Source organism: Cyprinus carpio, unplaced genomic scaffold (genome assembly GCF_018340385.1).
Source record: "Cyprinus carpio isolate SPL01 unplaced genomic scaffold, ASM1834038v1 S000006746, whole genome shotgun sequence".
Taxonomy (NCBI): Eukaryota; Metazoa; Chordata; class Actinopteri; order Cypriniformes; family Cyprinidae; genus Cyprinus; species Cyprinus carpio.
This window is the reverse complement of record NW_024879345.1, coordinates 575,806-597,953: the sequence shown is the minus strand read 5'-3', so window position 1 is coordinate 597,953 and position 22,148 is coordinate 575,806. Positions and strand designations below refer to the sequence as shown.

At 37.4% G+C, this 22,148-nt stretch overlaps 1 protein-coding gene across 1 annotated transcript in view; it reads left to right on the top strand.

The window, feature by feature from the left end:
* Positions 1-21,700, top strand: part of LOC109097696 (forkhead box protein O6-like) — a 30,541-nt gene extending 8,841 nt beyond the window's left edge. Inside the window, exon 2 of the mRNA XM_042755760.1 lies at positions 19,063-21,700. Within this exon, the coding sequence (XP_042611694.1) occupies positions 19,063-20,484 (1,422 nt within the window). The 3' untranslated portion in view covers positions 20,485-21,700. The remainder of the gene's footprint in view (positions 1-19,062) is intronic.
* The last annotated feature ends 448 nt before the right edge of the window (positions 21,701-22,148 follow it).

The following is a 22,148-nucleotide window of genomic DNA, read 5'->3' as shown; positions in this document are numbered from 1 at the left end:
ATCGTGCTCACAAGTGCCCCGTTTGCACTATCCATCCTTCTGTAAAGCCTCCACTGGTAGACTTTATAGCTAACGATTACCTGACAATGAGGACAGCAAGTGCTGTGGGCATCTGGATCTTTGAGACAAGGCAAAAGTAAAACTTACTTTGACACAGCATGTGTGTGCTGCATCTTTAATGTGCACTGACTCAGAGCTGTCCAGATGACTGCAGGTGTAAATGTGATCAGGAGCTGAGCAGTAGAGTAGAGCAGTAGAACAAACAGACAGACAGGCTATGCTACAGGAAGTCAAGGATCTATAAGAATGGAAGGAAGCTGACACAGATTTACAATTTAAGACTTTAAGAATAGGTGTGTTCTGGATTTGACATACAGTAGATCATACAAAATCCCACATCATCTAAAGTCAATCAGGAAAGGGGTTTATTAACCAGATACTTAATATGAAGTCAAAACAAATCCAAAACCACAGGAAATATGCCACAGAACTAGAAATGCATAATTGCAGCAGTAAGAACTAGATGTGCCCAGTGTTCAGCAGGGGTAAAAAGAGGTGCTGAGGGAGGTACACACGGTTGAGATGTGGCCATGTGCTTTTTTACGAAAGTAGGTCAGTCTGAAGGCTGAATGTTTGCTATTCCATCCATGTAAACTCTGAGCTCGGAGCCGCATGAACCCTTGCGCTTTATCTCTGCCGATATGTAACTCTTTGTTACATTTTTCATTTGTTCGCTTCATCTCTTTTTCCCTGAACTTCTCTGCCGTTTTTTTTTCTCTTTCTTTTTTTTTTCATTGGCACATTTAAGATTCAGCCTTTTCCAAAAACTTTTTCCCGAGTCATTGCTCAATCTTGTTACTATTTCACCAATATGCATGTAACATGAAAAACTTAAACAAACATGAAAATGATGTTGTCATTCATGCGCCACGTGTGTTCCAAACCAGGGTGACTTTCTTTCTTCTGCTAAACATAAACAAAACATTTAGCAAAATGTTCACTCTGCTTGTTTCCATACAAATAAAGTGGATTGTGACCAGGAGAAAACAAGCTCCAAAAAGGAACAAAAGAAAAATAAATTTTGAAGTCACACAGTTGGTTTAATGTAAGCGACAGACTAAAATTTAGGTCTTTTGCTCATGTTAAACTGGAGTTTCCCGATAACGTTGTCTCTTAAAAGACTCTAAAGGTATATCTTAACTAAAGGTATACCTAGGCGTGTTCTCCAAACTATACCTTAGGAGGCTGCTTAAAGTGTACCTTCTTATGTGTGACATTAGCAGGCGCTGTCCATGGCAGGGGTGCTGATTTGGTTGATATCAGTCGCTCGATGGATTATTCAATGGATTATGCAGGGGCTGCTTCAGTGTGGTACATGACAAAGCAGTGTTCTTTATAAAAGCAGTGTTGATTTTAAACAAAGACACGGAAGTCTTTTCTGTTAGAATGCAACAAACTAGCGTGAAACTCCCCACCACAATCATTCCCTTTAAATAGACTTTTATAAGCCTTTACTGCCTTATGATTTAACAGCTGATGTATCTTTGGACAATATAATAAAAAATCTAACAACTATCAATCTAATGACAATTTTATTCATTGCATGAAAACACTTCAGTTAGCCTATTACAACTTCAGAATTATATTCATATAGACTGAGATGTAAAAAACTGTGAACTGTCAACAGTGATAAGGTATAGCTAAGACTGGTCCAGACCAACCTTATCAAAGTATGACTTACAGAAGGTATACTTAACTAAGAAAGTTTCGGGAAACATGTATTAATGATAAGGTACAGCTAAGGTATAACTTAAGAATGACGTAGCGTTAAGAAGGTTTCGGGAAACACTGCCCTATGGTACGTTTTCCAGTAGCATTTTCTCTTAGTGTGCTACGAAGACTCTAAAGGTATATCTTGACTAAAGGTATACAATTTCTAGGCGTGTTCCCCCAACTATACCTTAGGAGGTTGCTTTCTTATGTGTGACGTTACCAGGTACTGTCTGTTAGAGCCATAACAACATTAATAATTTAGTAATATTTTTTCCTTATATTAAGAATGATTATGTTTTCGAAAAATTTGTATTTTGTATTATTTGTATTTGTATCACGTGACTAGTTATATACGTATTACGTATGCGTAAAAACTTGGAAGAAGTATACGGAAGGAAGGAAGGGTTGGAACTAGACAGTCTTTTGACCGTGAAAATTTCTCATTTTTGAAACTGGAATAAGTGTAGACTTTTTTTTGAATTTCTTTTGTAATGTAACAAGACAAAGAAAAAGTAAACATTTACAACCTAAGTTTTTGATTAACGCATCAAATCCTTTGTGCCACACCCTTAATGAAAATGGTGAAGAACAAGGCTTGGATCGCCATTACACTGTCTATCGGGGTGGTGCTCAACTGGTTTTAAATAAAGAGAATGCAACAAACTTGTGTGAAATTTTTACTTTTGCTTTGCAACATAAAGTACATTACATCAGGAAATAAACCACGAAAGAAATATATATACCCATATCACCTCTAAGTGGTCACCACATAAAATACAAAGAAAAAAACCTGCGTGAGACACTGCTTAATAATTTAACAGCTTTTAACAAAAAAAAAAAAAAAGAAAAAAAGACAGAAAATCTTGGCCTACACAAGTCTCACAGAAAAACATTCTGGTAAGAGTACACTGCTTAATAATTTAACAGCTTTTAACAAAAGAAAGAAAGAAAGAAAGAAAGAAAGAAAGAAAGAAAGAAAGAAAGAAAGAAAGAAAAGAAAGAACAAAATAAAGAAAGAAAGAAAGAAAGAAAAGAAAGAAAGAAAGAAAGAAAGAAAGAAAGAAAGAAAGAAAGAAAGAAAGAGAAAATCTGGGCCTACACAAGTCCAACAGAAAAACATTCTGGTTAGAGTGCTTTCCAACACGAAGCACTTCAGAAATAGTTGAAACTGCATTTATCTGGACTCATTTGATCTTATAAAAATAATTGGTATTGCAAACTAAATCCAACCCTGGATATTTTTATATAATTTCCAAGTTCGCGAACCAGCAACCTCATGCCCAAACGGATCATGCGTATCACTGGCAGTACACCTTCACTGTAAGGGTCATTTATATTATCAGAATATAAAATCAACACACTCAAAACACACAACCAACATCTACTGCCCAGCAGCCGCATCACATTATTGGTGTAAATCACTAATTTCTGTAATTGGATGACCTACTCAATAAAAGCACAACACTCAAAACATATAATCAACAACTACTATGGTGGAGAAAAAAAAACAGAAAGAGCAGAGCCGCCAGCAGCTGTATTTCTGGACTGAGGGAGGTTTTTATAGTTTGTATATTCGTACAGACTGAGATGTAATGAACTATGAACTGTCAACAGTGATAAGGTATAGCTAAGACTGGTCCAGACCAGCCTTACCAAAGTATGACTTACTGAAGGTATACTCAACTAAGAATGTTTCGGGAAAACATGTATTACCGATAATGTAAAACCTAAGGTATAACTTAAGAACAACTTAGCGTTAAGAACGTTTCGGGAAACGCAGTCCTGGTCTGGTCGTCACATACAGCTTTATTATGTAAATTGACGTAAAACATTTAATGTTCTGTTCTACAGAAGAAACAAAGTATTGCCAGTTTGGAATAACATCAGGTTGAATAAATAATTGAATAAAAGTGTTTTCATTTTTGGGTGAACTATTTTTATTTATTTTTTTTATTATAATTCTCATACTTGCACATGAGTCATAGCATCCTAAACTTAATCAGATTATTGCCTTTCTTCCCAGAAATATTCACTGGCATTTGCCCAAGTCATTCTACTTGATACTCATTAGTAATTCACTCTCTTTTTCTCCACGATCAAGTCTTGTCTAGGGTTCATGTCTTGAGTAAGCGACTGTGTGGTGCTTATGCGCTCATTGTTGGCTCGGCTGACAATATGACAGTTGCTGCTTTACCTTGCATTAAAGGTCAGAGTTTGTGGCCAGGGGGCCTTACCCTTTTCTTCTTCTTTTCTTTTCTTTTCTTTTCTTTTCTTGTCTTTTCTTTTCTTTTCTTTATTATTTTATTTTGACAGAAAGAGAGAGAGAAAGAGGGGAAGAAATGATGGAAAGGAGCTCAAGAAATCCATGATTCCCGTGCCACCTTTCACTAGATTCAATTAGTCCTTTATGACATCCAGATTGTTTCAGTTATGGATAATAAAATAAAACCAAAGATACAACATCTAATTCATTAACAAAAAAATCCTAATATAGAAAACAACAAAAAAAACTACAATTAAAATATAGATAAATAACATTAAAAATAGAATAACAATATTAAAATTAAGACATAAATAAATTGAATGCAACCTCATGGTATTTGAAAGCTATATTTTGTTTCTGAAAGACAAAAAAATAAATAAATAACCATACAAATAGAAACTTTTCTTAAAAGTTTGTTGAACTGTAAACTTTACTCACCTAAAAAATTAGGCACGCTGGAAAAGAAAACTGGAAGGTCTAAAACCTGGAAACCCGAAGTATGCATTTTAACACTTCCTGTTATATCCTCCTGAAGTCCAGGTTTTCGGTTCTTTTCTTTTCAAAACAAAAAATTAAAAAAAAAATTCATTCATTCATTCATTCATTCATTTTCTTCATTTTTCTAAGGTACAAATTACAGCAGTAATAACCCCCTGTGATTTTTTAAAAGCTTTTTCTTGGCGGCTGCTAACAAGTGCCAAAATGAGACTACAGAGGTTGAAACTACTATAGATTGCTATGTTTATGCAAACTATTCTAACTCAAATTTTTATTCTAACTCAACTTTTTTTTATTAAGACTAAAAGAGTTGTGTTTTGTCCCTCATCTGATCTTTTCTTCTTCTTCTTCTTCTTCTTCTTCTTCTTCTTCTTCTTCTTCTTCTTCTTCTTCTTCTTCTTCTAAGGAAGCACAGCTGTATACTATGTATCCAAAAAGCATTGTTAGCCAACTATGATCACAAGTTCCATCGTTACCAACATATTTTAATGGTTCTGTGTTTCCCAAAACCATAGTTTAAATGAACATTTGCAAACAACATCATAAACTTTTGTGGTTGTAACTACAGCTTTTGACCTGTGATTAGAAGCATAGTTTCAAGTTACAATGACATGGATTTTAACAGATCATGCTCTTGGGCACAATGTGCAAGCTAACATACAGTAGATTCTATATTCTATTTGAATATATATGCTTAATCACAAGTTACATCATCATCAGTGGTGGAAAGAGTTATAAAAAAAAACTTAATTTAAAAAAATTTCAAAAAATAAAAGTTCTGAAAATATAATAATACTAAATAAATAATAAAAAATAAATATTCTGCAGAGAAACTCAACAAACTACATCACAAACAAAGCACATTGTGTTTCTATTTTTACCCAAAATGAGTTGATCAAATCATAATCAAACATTAAACATTCTCATGTAATGTCTGTTTCACAAGTTAGACTCATAGAAATATTAAACTTATGATGTTCCAGGAAATCCCTTTTATGGACAACTGCATCAGAATTCAATACACAGAATAGCATCCAGATAGAGACATTTGACTGATGAAATATTAAGACAATAAACATATAATTGCAATGATATGTCTGTGCTTATCTGTGTTCTTTAAGCCATTTTGGGTATTTTCAAAAGAATGAGGTAAATTTATAATGCAACACTAATCATTTGGGGGGAAATGCACTCAATACTTGGTCGGGAATCCTTTTGCAGAAATGACTGCTTCAATGCAGCGTGGCATGGAGGCAATCAGCCTGTGGCACTGCTGAGGTGTTATGGAGGCCCAGGATGCTTCGATAGCGGCCTTAAGCTTTTGGCATTTTGGCATTTTGGCATTTCCTTCTCCCCAGTCTTCCTCCAGACTCTGGCACCTTGATTTCCGAATGACATGCAAAATTTGCTTTCCGAAAAAAGTTAAGTACTTTGGACCACTGAGCAACAGTCCAGTGCTGCTTCTCTGTAGCCCAGGTCAGGCGCTTCTGCCGCTGTTTCTGGTTCAAAAGCACACGCCTGTGCACGGTGGCTCTGGATGTTTCTACTCCAGACTCAGTCCACTGTTTCCGCAGGTCCCCCAAGGTCTGGAATCGGTCCTTCTCCACAATCTTCCTCAGGGTCCAGACACCCCACCTAGGTGCCAAGCGTTTTTTGCCACACTTTTTCCTTCCCACAGACTTCCCACTGAGGTGCCTTGATACAGCACTCTGGGAACAGCATATTCATTCAGAAATTTCTTTCTGTGTCTTACCCTCTCGCTTGAGGGTGTCAATGATGGCCTTCTGGACAGCAGTCAGGTCGGCAGTCTTACCCATGATTGCGGTTTTGAGTAATGAACCAGGCTGGGAGTTTTTAAAAGCCTCAGGAATCTTTTGCAGGTGTTTAGAGTTAATTAGTTGATTCAGATGATTAGGTTAATAGCTCGTTTAGAGAACCTTTTCATGATATGCTAATTTTTTGAGATAGGAATTTTGGGTTTTCATGAGCTGTATGCCAAAATCATCAGTATTAAAACAATAAAAGACCTGAAATATTTCAGTTGGTGTGCAATGAATCTAAAATATATGAAAGTTTAATTTTTATCATTACATTATGGAAAATAATGAACTTTTTCAGAATATGCTATTTTTTTGAGAAGGACCTGTAAGATGTAAAAAAAACTGTGCGAGTCTTATTGTGCTTGAATGGTTTAAATTCATGAAAAATGCACACAAAAGAATCGATAAGAGGAATCTAAAATTTAATTTTACAACAAGTACCTGATTCCTGAACTTAAGTATCAGATTCCAGAATTTGAATACAGTTTTGATATGGGTTAACATGTTAAATTAATGCTCTTGTTTTTCATTCTACTGAAAATGTTCCTAGAGTCCAATGTTGCTATATTAAGAAACTACACTTTTAGGTGCATCTGATTGACAAATAAATCATGGTTTGCGCTCTTAGTTCAATGTTATCCTTGATATTGAGGTTATTTCATATTAGGTTGGCTTTGTACACTTAGTTTAACTGCACTGTTGAAGAGGGTAAGCTTTACCATTCATTTGAACTGTGTGCATGTATTTTAGACACTTACTGTACATTGTTCTTGCTCCATCCATGCAATGTTTTCTATTTATGTAATATCAGCGGTATGACCCATTTCAGAAGCTGTCAAAATTACAATTTACATTCAGAGCATAGCTCATTTGCATTCCCCAAAATATTGAAACATTAATGAATACTGATTCAAAATGCCAATACCAGTGACTGACTGTCAAAGCAAAGCGCTGAACACCCTGCCCCCTGGAAGTGGAACTGGAAGTTTTGATTAGTTTTGCATCCAAGTCAGACCTGTCTTTTATTGCATGAAGTGCTGGGCTGCACCCCAGTAGTTTGAAAAATGCCTGTCAAATGCCAGCTCGCCCTATTTCTCCATCGGCACCTTTGTCTTTGTACTTTTGGTGAAAAATAAATGTAGCTTAGTTGAATAAAAGTAAAATTACCACAATTTAATTATACTCAAGAAAAAATTAAAAATGCACTCAAGTACTGTAACGAAAGTATTTGTAATAGTTACTTTCCACCTCTGATCATTATACGGGAAATGCACTTCTGTGCGTTTGATTCTGTGACAGCTGAAAAAAAACTTTAATTGCGTTTGAAAGATTGGTTAGTGGTCAGTTTGTGTCTAAATGTATGTTTTTGAATAACTTTTTGAAATTTTGTTTTAATTTCTGGTGAGCAATCAGTAGAATAGTAGTTAAATATCTGCTTAGTTATCAACAAAGCTCTCTCTGTTTTGTTGTAGATCATTAGGCTGTTATGCTGCCTCAGAATTCTGTCGGGATGTACAGTTTCGGGATGTACCTTCAACCACAAATGCTGCCTGTGAAGTCATTGCCTGATTGGGCAGCAAGGCAACAAGTCAACTGCATATAAGTTTTTGGACACAGTCAGGGACTTAAAACACAACTGAGAAATGCATCATGCTCTGCGTGAACCAATCCTTAAAGAACCCAAGTTAAAATAAATAAATAAATAAACAAATACAAGGATTTAAAGAATCACGTGTGCCTCAATAATGTTTAATCTTCAAATTCAAGACCTCACAAAAGAATCTACTAGTTCCAGTTACACTGGCTGGCAACTTCCAGGGAGATTCACAGGATATGTAAATTTTTTGGGAAGCAAAGTTATCAGATTAGCAAAAATAACTTTTCTAAATCAAAATAATCACTGGATTCACCTAATTTTGCAAGGTTCAAATTTCACTTTACTTTTGAATAGACTCAATAGAAGGTCAAAACCTGCCACAGCATTCTTTTAAACATGCACTAACAAAATCTCCTCCAGACATGTATCAGCCATTCATGCTCGATTTTATTAGAGCTTTTACTGCAGACACTGGATTCAGCAGTCTGAGCCAAAATGCACATTAATATTTCAGTGTCTCGTGTCCAGGATCTCAGAGATTAATGAATCTCATTTGTTTCTCTTCTCCATCTCTAAAAGTATCTGCCTTTACTTTTTACTTTCCCTTCTTCACTCTCTCTCTCTCTGGTGCACTAACTCGAAATGACTTAATTGGACCTTTGTTTTGTTTCGGGAAATAGCTGGCAGTTGGTGAGAGGGATGGACATCTGTAATTACCCAGCTTTCCTACCACTAACATCAGGAAAGGGGCATTCTTCTCTTGTTTCTTCTCCTTATTTTCATATATATTATCTTTATATTTTTTGTCTACTCTTGCAAAGCAACAGATATTTGAAATTTAAGATAAAATCAGATTTCACAGGCACATCTAGTAGGAGTGTGTAGTATGACCAAATTAGAATATCACAGTTTAAATAATTGTTTTTCATGGTAACTATTGTTTTTGTTTTTGCCACTCTGTATCTGAGCCTAATTTTTAACAGCAAACAGGGACTCAAATGTGAGCAAGAGATATGAGGTCTGATTAAAAGATACAAAGGAACAAATCTGGCTACAACATACTGAGAGAGTGCGTGTTAATACCTCCACTTCTGCCGCTCTCACCACTGTTGACACAGCTGAAGAACAAGGCTATGGCAAGCTTCCCCCTCTCGAAGAGGCAGTCGCTGTGCATCTGTGCCCTCCATCAGCCTGGGGGTTAAAAGCTGATGCAGCGCACCCATCTAAGCCCTGCAGGACTACCTCAGCTCTAGCAAACAGGGCTTATTCAGCAGCTGGCCAGACTGTCTCAGCACTTCATATGATGGTGATGCTCCAAGTATTTCAGGCCAGATTTCTCTGCACAATGGATAAGTCCGGCCAGAGTTATGATGCCTCAGAGAGCTGCACACATCAACTGACTTGGCTCTGCATGCTACAAAGCCCACTGTGCAGGCAATTGGCAAGGTGTGCCACCTTTGGCTAAAAATAACTGAGATCAGGGAAGTTGACATGGTTGCCCTCCTAGAAAGTTTGGCAGAGTTACAGCGGCAGAGAAGTCATCGCAGGCAATGTGTCACTTCATGCCAAAGTGCTTCAGTGCGGTGGCTCCATCCTCCCATAAGCCTGCTTAGTATGAGCCTAAGTATGAGCCTGGGCTTCAGCAGCACCCTTGGTGGCAAATGCTTCCCGTTTCCCGGGAATCAAGGTCTCTGCCCCAGAGTGACATTGGACCCTGTGCCTCAGAAGCTGTCCTGATCCCAAATCAGAGAGGAAGAGGAGAGGGTCAGATTTAGCCAAAGCCGGAATGCCCTCAAAGAAGTCTCGCACTCATTCTCCATCCCTCCACTTAACTCTGAGCGATGGAAGCAAACTACCACTGTGATAGCAGATCCACATACTCAAAAGAGCATTTCTCCTTTCCTCATTACCACAAATGTCAGTCCCCTGTCTCCGTGCTGTGACCTGCCACTCGATAAACTCAGGCCACTTGCCATCCAGCTCCAGGCTTGAGATACATCTGGGATGTGTCAAGTTGGGTTCTGAAAACCATAGAATGAAGTTATATGCTCCAGTTCACTCGCAGGCCACCTCACTTCAGAGGTATTGTTCAAACTTTGATATGGGACAACAATGCTCATGTTTTCCGGTCTGAAATGCAAACTCTTTGCAAAAGGAGCAGTGGAAGTGGTTTCTCTAGTGAAAAGCAAGTCAGGCTTTTACAGCCATTACTTCCTCATTCCAAAGCAAAATGTTGGGCTCAGGCCTATTCTCCATTTCAGGTATCTGAACCATTCGCTTATGAAACGACCATTCCAGAGGTTGATGTTGAAGTAGATCCCTGCGCAAATATGCTCCGCAGACTGGTTTTTATCAGTGGATCTGAAAGATGCTTACTTTCACATCCAGATAGCCCCTCATTACAGACCATTCTTGAGATATGCATTTGAGGGGGTGGCTTATCAATATACAGTCCTACCATTCGGACAGTCTCTTGCCCCATGCACTTTTACGAAGTGCATGGACACGACTCTTTCCACATTTGAATTATACCAATACCATTGAGGACAGACCTCTCTCAAACGAGAGGCATGATTTGGCATCCCCGGCCAGAGCTGTGGAGCTTTCATGTTTGGCCCCTTGACGGGAGTCATTATAGCTCCCTGCGAGTGTGACTAATACCATTTTAAAGGCTAGAGCCTTGTCTATGAGATGCCTCTATGCCCTTAAATGGTCTTTTCTGACTGGTGTGCAGAATGGAATGAGGACCTAGCAAATGTAGAGTCGTCCTCAAACCAAGACATGGCTAAGTGCCAAAAGTTCTCTCCACTCCATTTAGAGCACAAGTCATCACCCTTCTAGCTCTTCCCAATTCAGAGGATGAGCAGGGTTCCAATCCATTTCTATCAGTGATATCTGTGTGACTGCCAGCTGGTTGTCACTGTCTACCTTCACCATGTTTTGTAACATGAACATCCCTGTCCTCCAGGCATGGATTTTGTCTACTTAAGTTTACCTAATCCCCTATGTAAGTGGAGAAGGTTTTGTTATGTAGTCAAGGTTTTCAGGATTACTAGAAAGTTACAGGCAGGTGAGTTTGATTAAAGTTGGAGCTAATCTCTTCACGAAAGTGGACATTAAAGGCCAGAGTTGAGAATTCATTTCATGTAACATGTAAATAATGTTGCTATCTACCATCATGACTGTGCCTGTGTCTTAAAGCAACACCATATAACTTTTGCTCACGGTTCCCCCATGTGGTTGATAAGCGCAATTGTCTGTTACCAGTTATCTTAAATACTGTCGCTGTATAAGCTTGCCTGCGGGTAGTGTAATACACATGAATTTGTTGACTAACTGACGGAACCGGCGAATGGAGAAACCTTGTTTTGAAACCATGTCCACCGACCAGGTAAAGTAGCCCGTGTTACACTATGTTCTACAAATATCAGGACGGTAGTATGTTTAGTTTTTTTGCTCGCATAGTTTGTATGTAGCACTGTTTGCAAAAGGTGTAATTTGTATAATATAAAATAAAGTTGTCCGCATAATCATGTAGCCATAATGTCCATAATAGCCTATACATCTGACATTGGATGTGAAGTAGACTGGGGAATTAGTTTTTGAATCTTGGGTGTCAAAACAGACATGGTACACATAGTACAGCTCGCAACAATGAGTGTAAGCCCATCCGATATTGATTCATGCTCTCTCTTTCTTCGCTTCCTCTGACAAATCCTTTTTTGGTTTCTTTGCTGGCTCTGGTTCTTCGGTTTTGAGACTTGCATATTAGATTATTTTGTCTTATAGTTAGTTGTTGGCCAACTCCACCCAGGCTACAAGTAAAATATGTGACGTATGCTGTAAGCAGGCCGCACTCTTCCGCTGGCAGGGGATGGGTGGGGCTGTGTGTACCGACCTGAACACGAAACTTACAGAGTGTGGTACAAGCGGCTAGGAGGCTGCTCAGGTAGTAGCAGTAATAGAATTGCATCCTGTTAAGAGGTGTTCTACCACTGAAATAATTTTAGAGACATTATTTTAAGATCAAAAAACTACATAGTGTTGCTTTAAAACACTTTGTGATCATTGTTTGGTTGGCAGCTCATTCCTTTAAAGCTAGTGTTATGCTCACAAATGAATCATTAATTGTTTTACCCTTACCACATTTTGTCTACCCCATATTTTAGCCTGTTGTAATCCCTAACATGCTAATTAATCCATTTGAAATGAATCCCAAAATCATTCCTTTCTCAGCTATTAGTCAAGTCAAGCAAACCTGCATTTTTTGCTTTCTCCTATCATGCGTGAGTGAATCCCAGCCCCACCCCCCTAAATTCATCCATGTCACTTCCTCGGGGATGAGAAACTGGTTAGGAGAAAAAAGGCTGCTATAGCAACAAGAACCCTCCCTTTCTCATGGGTCTCCTTAGCAACTGGTCGCTTATTAGTATAGCTCCAAGTGTGCCCAGTGTGGCAAGCTTGCATATGAGTGTGCGTTATTACTCTGCATAGCGTGACTGGGGCATGGCATACAGCCTGAATGTGGCCTTTAAAGTGTCTAAGCTTGATTTATTTATGGGATGGCTGACTTTAAAATGAGAGCTGACAATGTCCACATGGACAAGGGGACCTCATTTATATTAGTGGGTGTTCATATGTAAAATGTACACATGCAGTTTTGTATGTTTGAATAGACACAAAATCTGCATTCTGACAGGATCTAAAATGTAAACACTTTTATGTATGTACAACTTTATATGTATAAATCTTTATGAATCTTCAGAACTGAAATCACCAGATGCTAGGTTACTGCTGATAGTAACCAAGTTCAGTACTCAAACACAATCTCTTTATCAAACCTTTAATATGTCAATTCTTAGCATTCTTAAAGTTTACCCAAAACCTTTAGATGAAATTCTGATTTAGTTTTTTTTTCTTTCTTTATAAATTACTTCATTAATTCATTATTGTATGCTAAATTCCTTATTCTTTAAAGCTTCCTAGAAGTATTCATAAAGATTGTTCATACATTAAAGTTTTTTTTATGTTGATATTGTATGTTTTTTGTTGATACTGTTCATTTCAGTGTCTATCCAAACATAGGAAAATGTACAGCAGCCAGTGGTTTTTGCATTGACATGCAGACAAGTGCACATCACACTGATAATTCTCCATTTTCCATTCTAAACACACACCTAACATATTTGCTTTTATATAATTAAATAATAAATTATGTGTATTAAATTGTGATTAGAGGTGCACTGACCTTTACAATAAAGGAAATCAGATTATTATTATTACTGTAAATGAGATTATGCAAACATGGGCTGCCTGCATTTGTCTTACACTGTCAGAAATAAAGGTAGTACACCTTTGTACCTTATTTATCCCTAAAGGGTGGATATTGATACCTAAAGTGTCTGTATTGGTATCTAAATGGTTCATATTAGTACCTTTTGAAAGGGTACCATCCTAGTGACATCTTTTGTTCCTTTTTTTCTGAGAGTGTACTGTTACTTGTGTCCTTCAGATGAGATATCCTGGTAACATGACTATGATGTATTGTGTTTTGAGACAATTTTGGTGGACTGTGGACAGAGGGATCCCAGGTCGCACCCATAAGGCTCAGCCAAACTGGCACAGGATTCTGGATTTTCTGATCTGTCCGCTTCTCAATTGCTCAGCTTATCTGATGGCACTATTTATAACTACCTAACCCACAATGACTAGCACTCACACCCACAGCTCCTGTGGGAAATACAGCCTGCTCATGGTAATTAACATACAGCAAACCAAGAATCACCCACCACTTCCATTACCCCTTCAGCGGACACTGGAGGGAGCACATTTCTCTTCTTGGGCTGTTAATATTATTGTGGTTCTATGCATTTCAGAAAAAATGAAAAAAAATATAAAAGGTTTGGATTATGTTGCTGTTTGGTGTGCCATCAGTGCTAAATCTTGACACACTTTTTTATTAGTGTCGTTAATTGCAGAGGGAAACTGTATATTTTTTATTGCCCTATTATAATACATAAATTATCTCAGTATTATTTTTCTGTGGTCAGCAATTTATTTAAAACCATTTGACAGTAAATTGAAAATCCATCTTGATTTCTTGGAAAGATATATAAATAATGAGTTATTTATTTATCATTTAATAATCTCATAATTATTTGAAGATCCTACTTCATGAAAGTATTGTCATGAATTATATATTTGTTACTTGTCTGCTATGTTTCGATGTGATTTTTTTTTTTTTTTTTTTTTTTTGTTCTTCCGTCAGTTCTAGTTACTGAGTCTGTTTAATTAGTCATTCTGTCCAACTGTTGTCTGATTATCTAATTAGTTTCCTTTGTTTATAATCCCACACTTCTCCCTTAGTTTTTGTCCATTCTCGTTTGTAGTATTGTGGTTTTCTCCTGTCTACATAGGCGGAAATCCCAAGGGGGATAAAAATATGATTAAGAAAAAATCCAGTCTGTGTATTGTAAATAACAATGTTTTATACTTGCTTTGGTCCAAATGCCTGCCCTCCTCTTTTACATCACATAGGCTACACACACACAAGTTCGGTGAGAGAGAACAAAGTCAATAGTTGAGGAACTCCAAGGCTGTCAAGGCTATTTTATTCACTTAAACGTCGGATGACGTGATTATTTTCTCTTTAATACAGATGAAAGTGAAGTGACTGTGATATGAACGATGTAGACTGTGAGTGAGTGAGTGTTAGATTCATGAAGTGGAGAGTGTTTTTATGATGTGAGTGAAGTAATGTTTCCTTGTATAATTTTTGTATATCGTGAAGTGGAGAGTGTTCTTATGATGCGAGTGAAGCAATGCTTCCATGTATAATACTGTATATATTTTATGAACTTTTGTAAATGTAACATCTGTCTAGGGACTGTGGAATTAGCATTTTTTGCTATAACCTGGCACATGACATCTCTTCTTTCTTAGACTAATGTTTTTGTGCATTGTCCCTGATTAAATATAAATAAACTCATTCAAAGTGAAAGTGAAAGTCGTGACATTTGCCAAGTATGGTAACCCATACTTGGAATAGGTGCTCTGCATTTAACCCATCCAGGTGCAAACACACAGCAGTGAGTAGGGAACGCACACACCCACACACACACCATGAACACACACCTGTGGACATTAAAAAACAACCCGCAGCAACAATAATAAAGTAGCCCAATTCCGCGGGAAAACCGCGAACTTGACAACACTGTGACGGATACAATGGACACGAGCGATGTCGTTGTCTAATTTGGCGAGCCAGGTCTCATGAAAATGCGTATTTGGCATGCTATTTATACACACTTTCATGAGATCGGGTTAAATTTGGCATGGCCTCCTTACTGTACTAACATTAGTAAGGCTTTCCTCTGTGTATACATATCCTTATGTTTCGTGTCTGTCTAAATTGTTAGATGAAATTTACACCCCTGCCTGTCTATCCAGTTTCCTGAGTACTTGAATGTACTTGAATGTATATTTCCTGGAACTATTCCTCGTCAAAAGATTTTCTCCATAACCACGGTCCATAACAGTATTATTGTAATGTACTGTAAATCCAGTTTCATTTAAATCTCACATAAACTGTCAAAGTTTAATAAGAGTGTCACAGAAATCTGTCAAAAATGCACAACATTATTTTCTTTCTGCAAAACAAATATTTTCCCCCCCATTTTTTTTCCTTAGATTTTAGGCCTGAATGTGTTTTCACAAGATTCATTATCTACCAGAGATATTCCTCTAGTGAATTAGAAACAGCTAATGTCTTTGCATATTTAGGAATGGTAATCTATTTTGTGTTGTGAATGGATAAGAAAACAAGTCTTAATTCCCATGAGCGTTAGCCTTTTTCATTTGCTTTGGGCCCTTCAAACCCCAAAGTCTTCATGGACCTCAGAACTCCTTATTTCCTTTTAAAAGCACAGATGTACAATTCTTTTTGCATATTTTTTTCTCCAACCGCATGATTTTTAACTTTTTTGTTTGTTTGTTTGTTTGTTTTTTCATAAAGATTGGAAAAGTTGTTGGAAGCCTAATGAATTTAATTTCTCTTTTCTAGATCATATCCTTAGCTTATCTACTTTTACCATCTGCAACTATAATTAAAAATCAAAATGAAATTAGGCTTCAAAACGCTAACCAGGTGGCCTACACAAAATACTTAAAATATATATATATATACATTACTTTAGCACTCTATGGAAGGATAGTGAGCAGGTCAATGAAGATTGCCAGCATCAAGGGATCATCATAATAAACATGCAGGCTGGGTGTGGCTGGAGCAGACAGATGGGTGGTAAATGGTGTCAGGATGGTGGAGTCTCATGGTGGTGCTTGTAAGTATCTGGACCTCTGGGACACATTCCCTAGAGCAAAGAGAAGATGAGCAGAGAGATTCATTAGCGAACTAAGCACAAACTAAAAAAGAACTCCAGCTGTCGTATAGCAATCTTCTTAGCTTTCTCAATGGCAAACTGCTTTCTCATCCTCAAAAGAAAAAACCTGTTGTAGTATGAGTGCTGCATTAACAGCAACCACCTCTTATTTATCTTTATGACAGTGAATTCCACTAAGAGGTATCTTAAAGTGTGTAGCTGTACACATGCTTTCGTTGTTGTTTTTGTGGAATTTCGTACCAGGTCACCAAACTTACATATTTCTAGAACATAACATTTGTATGGTGTTTGGGAAAGAAACAGAATCGAGTTGCCTTTTTAATAAAGTCAGTAAAATGTCAAAATGATTTTGAAAATTTATATTTCAAGCTAAAATTCTTACATACAAATGATTTAAGCATACAGAAAAAAAATAAAACACATTTAATAAACTTTTAGTAACCCGAGCCTACATGTCATGACCCGTGATGCTCAAGGTTTTTTTTTTTTTTTTTCAGGCAACAAGCCTTCATTAAAGAGGTGGTATTGCTGAAAGCAACTTAACGTGACATTAACCCTAGACTCTGATTTAATTTAAGAAAACATTGTTTACTCGCAGCTATTGGTTCCAGAAACACAGTTTGGAGTTAGTTCAGTTTATGCATATACACATTGAGCAACGAAAGAGATTCTCAGAGCAACAAATCAAGGAATCACCATGAAAATGGAGCACACCACACTTCAGTGATATAGAACTGTTTTAATGACTGTAAATGAGGATTATAAACCAGTCTGTCATTGAAAAGATAATATGGCTGTGTACATTTTGTGTTTTAATTGTAGCCATTTTGTTTGCACATCTCTGATAAGGTGATATTTATTACATATGTTGCCTTTTCTATTGCAGAAATTGTATTTTGTAGAAAACATCCCAGTGCAAAGAAAAAAAAAAAAGAAAACATTTTGTTTTGAAAGCAGCATTTTCAATGCAGATCCATGGTGTGTGAGATGTGCAAATGTTGGAATTAAAGATTTGTGCGGCAAAATGAAATAAACACTACATTATGCCATATTAATGCTTTCATAAATAATTCTAATATTGTGCATAATCTGTGATGTCATGCCTTCTGGATCCTCATCAGAATGGCATGCATGTCCTGAATACCTCTGAAGCTAAGAGACATTTTGGGAGAATTTTGAAACATAACCTATTCTTGATCAAAAATTTACCCTGGTTATTGGTGCTGAAAATTACTGTATAAGTTACTGTATATTGATATGAGGAAATGTTTTTCTTGTAAAGTATTGGGAAAGGATATTAAGTGAGACATATGCCAAGGCTATCTGCACACTAAAAAAAAATAAAAATAAAAAAATAAAAAACCACAACAACAAAAATACTCTAAGTTTTCTAACCATTTTTGAAGACTTAAACTCTTTATAAAAAAAAAAAAAACTCGGTAAGAAGGTGTACCATGGAAGCCCAGTACATTTCAGTCATAAATGAACTATGAGCTCTGAAATGTTACATTTTTATTTGCAAAAGAGGTATTTTGTTAATTTGTTCTGTCTGGGCGTACCATGAGCTGACTGGAGTCTGTTGTTAATTAAAAGTCCCTGGAAGTGTTCTAGTTGAGCTGCAGAAAGTGGAAATGTTGACTTTATAGCCTTTGACACAGCCTCTCTTCTATTGTCTAACAGGAGCAGACACAGTGTCAATGCCAGTTAGCTTTCCCAGCAGTTCTTTCCTACTGGACAAGAAAACTGTGGGGCGGGAGAAAGTATACAAGACATAAAATGCCTTGGAGAGAAACTGCATGATATCTTACCTCTGGGCTGCTCCCATGTTGTCTAAATGAACATTCAATATTCATATATCCCATTATTGAACGATCTGTTAACCACCATTACGTATCCAACACATATTCAAAGTCATTGTCATAGTACTCCTCTAATAAGTACAATCTTTGCCTTGGCAGTGAGTAATTCACCCAATTTAGTAAATATGGATTAGCATTGAATTATGTGTAATACCCAGGAGAATTATTTGGAATATCATAGAGAGATAGTGATGGCAGTTATTTCTAGTTTCTAGAGGTGTTATGCACATGAACATCTGAAAATGACCCTGTTTTACTGCAGATCAATAATAAGGATTCCTGTTTGTCTGTCTAAAACCACCACAGATGACTTCAATCTTTTTTCTTCATGTTTCCATGGCTACTCTCCTTGTATTGTTACCTTAGGAAACCTTTTGTGTCAGATGCACCTCTATGAGACCTAATTCTTTACCTGAAATAACCAAAAGATTATGCTCTAAATGAAAATAACGTAAAGAATTAAACTTTTTTCCCTGTAAATTCAGACTAAAGTGTTATATTTGTATTGTTTTAAATGTAAACATTATATATATATCAAAAATAACAACATTATGACTACACTGGCGATTAATCTTTCCAATACTTGTCCAAAAGTATATGGATTTCCAAAGCGAATAATGCATAGGAAAGCTGAAAATGCCAATATCTCATTGAATATATTTTAATATCCCTAAATTATTATTTTGTTCATAGGATACACACTTTATTATATAAATAAGTACATTAAAAATATAAATTTTTTATGAAGTGCTAAAGAGATTTTAACATTGTACTGAACTTAACATAATACAGTTTTCTGTTGTAACTATATTGTTCTAAAACTCTCGTCTTTTTTCTTTCTTTCTTTTTTTAGAACTCCATCCGCCACAATTTGTCCCTGCACACACGTTTCATCCGTGTGCAGAATGAGGGAACTGGCAAGAGTTCCTGGTGGATGCTGAATCCAGATGGAGGGAAGCTGGCAAAAGCTCCTCGCCGTAGAGCTGTCTCAATGGGCAATGGCAACAAGCACTTAAAGAGCAAAGGGCGAGTGAACCGTAAGAAAATGGTTAGGAAAGCAGAGCAGGGTACAGAGGCATTTTTGGGGTTCTGTAGCTCTCCAGAGCATTGCAGTCCCTCTAGGAAGTCTGGAACTGGTGGTGTGGTGGCTAGGGAGGAGTTTGAGACCTGGACAGATCTCCATTCACAAGGCAGCTCTTCAGCGTCAACTCTTAGTGGTCGTCTATCACCAATTCTAGCCGAGGGGGAATTGGGGGAACCTGAAGCAGAGAGGATATCCTGTTCGGCATCTCCACACCTGTACCCCAGTCCCTCCAGTGCCCACTCACCTGCATCACACTGTCCTGCAGATCTCAGAGCAACAGTCAGCTACCAGCAGCACCAATCCCCATGTCATAAACAGCCTTCTTACCAATACACCAGTGAAATGAAGGGCCAGGACTCTAGCTGCGAGACAGTTTATGGCCAGCCAGATGTGGGCATGGTTCGGCACAATTCCTCCATGCAGAATATTGAGGAGAGCTCCAGTAGCATGCAGGCCTACAAGGGCTCAAGCACTCTCCAGAGTTTGCTGACCACAGGACCCCAGTTCCTTGTCAAGGACATGATACTTGGAAAAGAGAATGGGGTCAACTCAATCTTGGTTGCTCAAGGATCCAAAGATCTGCATCACAGTGAGAATAATGACCCTACCACTAACCCTTCCTCCAAACCATTTCACAGACACAGCATTATTCAGAATTTGGGCCAGGACCATCAGCCTGCATTGGTCCACTCTCAGCCCAGTAATGGACACATGCAGTCGTACATACACAATGCCCCTTACCTATATAGTCCCACAGTCAATGCACATCTTCCGGCATCCACCACTCTTCCCCAAAACCCTGCAGGCATGCAGGGAATCTCACAGGACTCCTGCCACCTTGCTACAGCTTCATACCCACAATGCCATTCCTATATTTACACAGATCCATATCAGCACAGTATGGAATATGGACTGTACCACCAAAATCAGGGGACGGGGACAGGTTGCCACAACTACCACCACCCTCATCAGCTCTACCCACGCGAGCGGCTGCCAGCAGACCTGGATATGGATGTATTCTACAGCAGCCTAGACTGTGACATGGAGTCTATACTCTTACATGACATTATAGACCCAGGAGAAGAGATTGATTTCAATTTTGATTCCTCACTGGCACAAGGAATGGGCATGGGATTTGGATTTATGGGCACACAGCAGAGCCACAGCAAACAGAGCTGGGTTCCTGGATAAATGCCACAGAATCATTGAAGAATGTTTGCTTAAGACATAACTACCTACTGTACATGCCAGCCAGCAGTGGAGTCCCAACACTCCACCACAATTCAGGGTGAATACACTGTGCTGACACTGAAATGAAATCAAGATAGAAGTCTCTCTTTTGAAAATTGACTTAAAATTTATGTTGTCTGTTTATTACTGCTTGTATGTCCATGTTCTATCTATGTTGTTTGTCCGTGTATTGAAAACTATTCTGTTCCACTTTGTTCCATTTGCTGTGAGTGAAACTCCTTTAGTTTTGCTGACTGAACCATGATGACAATCTAAGCTATGTTACCCAACACTGTTTTGTTCTTCAGTCAAATCTATCTTGTGCACTTTAACTACATTAAACAAATCCATGTTTATAATTTCACCCTCAGAAAGAAGGAATGCTTGGGACTCAAAAGTAGCAAAACCTGGACCTGTATCAATTTTATTAAACAATTCCTAATGGGTGCTACAAACTGCTATGTGTATGTGGTGTCTCAATGATTACTCATTCTTATTCTCCATCCCAAACATGTCTCTTGTCCTCTTGAACAAAGCAAGTGGCTATTTAGTGGGGTCTGCCCTTGTGTCAAAAAGTCTTATTTTATTCCTCTAAATTTGTATCTAACTCCATCTCAACATGTCTAAACACCATTCTTTATTCAGGTGCTGGGGCAGCAGGAAATGCTTAATACATTATTATTATTTTATTTACTTATTTATTTAGTTAGTTAATTTGATTTTTGTGATCAATTGACCAGTTTACCTCCTTGTGATTTTAAACCCACAAGCATAGATCATATCCTGTTGATGCTTTATAACTGTAGTGCTGCTCTAAATAGCTCACTGCATTACAAAATTCTGAAAGGAAACTCTACTATGAGATTTCTAAACTATTGGTATGTTGATACAGACATATGATAAATAAAAGACAACAGTCTATGAAACTGATGCGTCAGAGAGACTCTTTCGAGATCTTTGTGTCTGTGTCCTGATATTTCATGTTGCTTTCTGTGTTTGAAACAGAATCTTTGTTTTGTCACTGTATTCTGACTCTTATTTTGTACAAACAATATATTGAGAATATTGTTTTATAGTTTTTAAAACGTTAAAAGATGTTTACTGATTTCATTGCTTATTTCTTTTTTAAGAGAATGTTTTCATCATTTGTTGACTGCTAAATAAATGAGAAGATAATGCTGCCATATGGCTTAATTAGTTTGTTCTTTTCTTTACTTTGCAATAATACATCAGGCCTTTGAAATGCTCAGATATGTTTATGTTTACGTGTGATCATACAGTAGAGTATGTGTTACTGACATGTACGACTCAAAGAATTAAAGAACATGGTAGAAAGAATAACTGAAAACAGTAAATGCACATTGGTTGCATGTGTAGAGGATTGTACACACAAATGATTAGGGAGTTATATAGTGTTACTGTAAATAGGTTAGTTTACACATTTAAATGTGTATGATCAATATATAATGTGTAAAATAGAATGAGATCACAAAAGTATTAAATCAATACCTCACACTATATTTGTGTGTGTGTGTGTGTGTGTGTGTGTGTGTGTGTGTGTGTGTGTGTGTGTGTGTGTGTGTGTGTGTGTGTGTGTGTGTGTGTGTGTGTGTGGTGTGTGTGTG